At 36.2% G+C, this 3,004-nt stretch overlaps 1 protein-coding gene across 1 annotated transcript; it reads left to right on the top strand.

Moving 5' to 3' along the window:
• The first annotated feature begins 1,709 nt into the window (after window positions 1–1,709).
• Window positions 1,710–2,595, top strand: LOC123658930. The gene is made up of 3 exons (XM_045594221.1): window positions 1,710–1,731; window positions 1,983–2,260; window positions 2,434–2,595. The coding sequence occupies exons 1-3, from the start codon at window positions 1,710–1,712 to the stop codon at window positions 2,566–2,568; spliced, it is 435 nt and encodes a 144-aa protein (XP_045450177.1). The 3' UTR covers window positions 2,569–2,595.
• Window positions 2,596–3,004: the final 409 nt, after the last annotated feature.

Below are 3,004 nucleotides of genomic sequence, written 5' to 3'. Positions count from 1 at the left end.
GTTTATAATTTCCGGAGTAATGACAGTAATTATAAATATGTAATTATCAATACCAATTTATAATTTAAGTTAAAAATTAAGTAGCTTGTACATACAGGCGATTGTTTATTAGATCGACTAGCCCGTTAGCGCAGTTTGTTGTGACCAATGTTTTCTGTTTCGCGGGTTGCGGGATTTATTCCCGCCTGAGTCTGGGTGTAATATTTGTATTTGTATTTATATATGTATTATCTCTATTTATCAAAAAAAAAAAGCTATAACCATATGTATATATAAACAAGCATTAAGTTGCTTACCTTAGGAACATACGACCGCGAAAGAAAAAAGTTCTAATTTCGAAAAATAATGGAATACATGTAATTTTCGTTTGTGAAATTAGGATTCAAAAGTGCTTTTGAATAATGTATAAAACTGCTCTCAAGCGTAGTGTTCCTGTGGTGAGTAAGGTGATCAGAACTCCTGGAGGATTTGGGGGTAGAGTCACCAACGCGCTTGCGATGCTTCTCGTACTACAGGCGTCTATAGCCTACGGTAATCGCTTATTATTAGGCGAGCTGTACGCTTGTTCGCTGATCTAGTTATATAATAAAAACAAATATTGTGTGTGCTTAAGATCGCACGGCAGAAGTGAAAACTCAATACAAACACAGTGATACAACAATGAAGAGCAGCTGACTGTATCTTTCTCGCTCAGATACACTCAGTAGTCCCGAGTTAACCCGATCGAGCCTTTCACCTCAGAGCGTAACGGATCAGCCTAACTTACTACCTACGAAAAAATGTGTGTACCTACTGTGCGCCAAAAGAAGTTTTCACTAGAAATGTCTGATCTAAAAAAAATTTATCATTTATCGTATTTTCTATCTATTACATAATACTCTGGTGAATTGATTAAGAATATAATTTTTTATTTATATGTATTCGCTGTGCTAGTTACTTCGCTTGAGTTAAAAAGCGGTTTGGTATTGAGGTTAGACCTTCAACATAGCCTTGACATGATAAAAATAATTTGCATTGGTCGTAGATGTTTCCTTTTTAATTTATTTTGTGTCTTATTCGCTAACGGCACGTGGTTGTGACGACTTAACTATGGCATTAATGTATTTTTTTACTTATTTTTTTTTAATGAATTTCGTAAATAACAAATTATAACAAGTAGAAATATTATTCTTCATATTTGTCACTTCTTATTCAAGTATAAAATACACAGTATATAATATATAATAACAGTATATACACAGTATATAATATAATAGTAAAAGTATTTATAATTTTAATACTAAATAATCCATGCAAAATAACTCGTGTTTGTGGTCTTGTATTACTGTATAATGTTTAAGTACGTTTTTTACTCGAATTAACGCGCGTGAAACCGGCGAGCACAGCTAGTTTCTAATTTAAATTATATTAATTATTACGTAAGAGCAGCTATCGATTGATCTCGAAGTACTATGACATTACATGAACTACCTATATAGATATGTATTTTATTGTAACGAGTGTCTTAAAGTCGAAATTTAGATTTTTTTGCACGTTCAAGGTACCCAAATGGTCATTCCAATTTAAAAAAAAAATCAATGGCCTTTATTGTGTATGACAAGACATGAATGAAAGTGAAAGCTGGGTTATTGTATTGTTATTTTTTTTTTAGCTTTGTTTACATTTGGACTTTTATGGAAACATTTTGTACCTGTTGTCATGTATCTGACATGTATTGTCTTCTTCTGCTTGGTATTATCAATACCGATCTCCATTGCCAGGGTCTGCTTTGCTACTGACGCTCCTCTTTGCCTTACAAGTTGATTCTACATTTTTATCAAACGTCAAGAAAATCTACACTTTTAAATAACCAAGAACAAGTTATGGTAGAAAAAACAAAAAATAATTTTATTACTGTAACATTTTAATACGAGAGATGAGAAAATTTAATTAACAAGTGTATTTATATGTTATAAAGTATATAATTCAATGTTCTTTTTCAGGTTCAGTATCAGGAGGAGGTCAATGGACTAGGGCTCCGCCCGCTCCGCCACCAGGTTCAGTGAGTGGCGTGGTGGGTAGTGGGGTATCACTCGGTGTTACTGGTGTCAGCGCTTCTAGAGGCAGGCGACCCACTCAGAGGCACTCTGCTGCTTCGTCGGCTATGCAAATGCCTCACGCGGGTATATCTGCAGCGGCCGTTCAAGCGTTGGCGAATGGCTGGAACTTGCCTGGAGCGCTGACTCAAGCTCAGACCCAGCAAGTCTTGAGGCTTGCACAGGTCAGCGACTTTTCTTTGTGTTGTAATTAAAAAAAACCTATGGTTCTATACTATGCTGTTGCTTCTATACTATCCGAAGGAGCTTCGTTCCTACCTGGTGTCCCATAATACCACATAATTTCACCCTCGTGGTATAAAAGAAAATGAAGTAATGAGAGTTAATATTGTCGTAGGCTCAAGTGGCCCAGGCACAGGCCGCAGCGCGGTACAACAATGCGGCAATAGCAGCCGCCGCCGTTGCTTCCATGCCGCAACATCGCTCGTCACATGGACGCACCGTACAGGTAAACATACATACTTACACATAAACATATATACATTCATACACACACACATCCACTTTTTAGTCTTATATATACACACACACTCACACACACACACACACACACACACACACACACACAATTTTTAGTCTTATTATAAGCTTAGGCCGCTAGGACTCACAGCTTACTCGTCGAAATAAAAAAAACGCACACACACACACACCTAACACATGATCACACATACTCGTCACACATCACAATAGAGAGAGATATTATAAAAATGTAACTAGGGGTTGCCAATTCTACACAAATTTTGGGATTCTATTCGTAAAACCTCTTTTGAAACTTGTTTTTTTTTTCTCTACATGTACGTATGATGTGAAGGTTCTCACTGTATTTGTAATATTAAAAATTTTACATAAAATCTCCTTTCATTGATTTAATATATGTCGACGCCCCCGTGCAATAAGTCGGTAATCGA

Source organism: Melitaea cinxia, chromosome 13 (genome assembly GCF_905220565.1).
Source record: "Melitaea cinxia chromosome 13, ilMelCinx1.1, whole genome shotgun sequence".
NCBI lineage: Eukaryota > Metazoa > Arthropoda > Insecta > Lepidoptera > Nymphalidae > Melitaea > Melitaea cinxia.
Note: the sequence above shows the minus strand (reverse complement) of the source record. Positions and strands in the feature narration are given on the sequence as shown.

Coding starts and splice junctions, on each gene's coding strand:
- LOC123658930 (XM_045594221.1), top strand. CDS start 1,710: ATGTATTGTCTTCTTCTGCTTG. Junction 1,732..1,982: donor GTATTGTCTTCTTCTGCTTG/GTATTATCAATA, acceptor GTTCTTTTTCAG/GTTCAGTATCAGGAGGAGGT. Junction 2,261..2,433: donor AAGTCTTGAGGCTTGCACAG/GTCAGCGACTTT, acceptor ATATTGTCGTAG/GCTCAAGTGGCCCAGGCACA.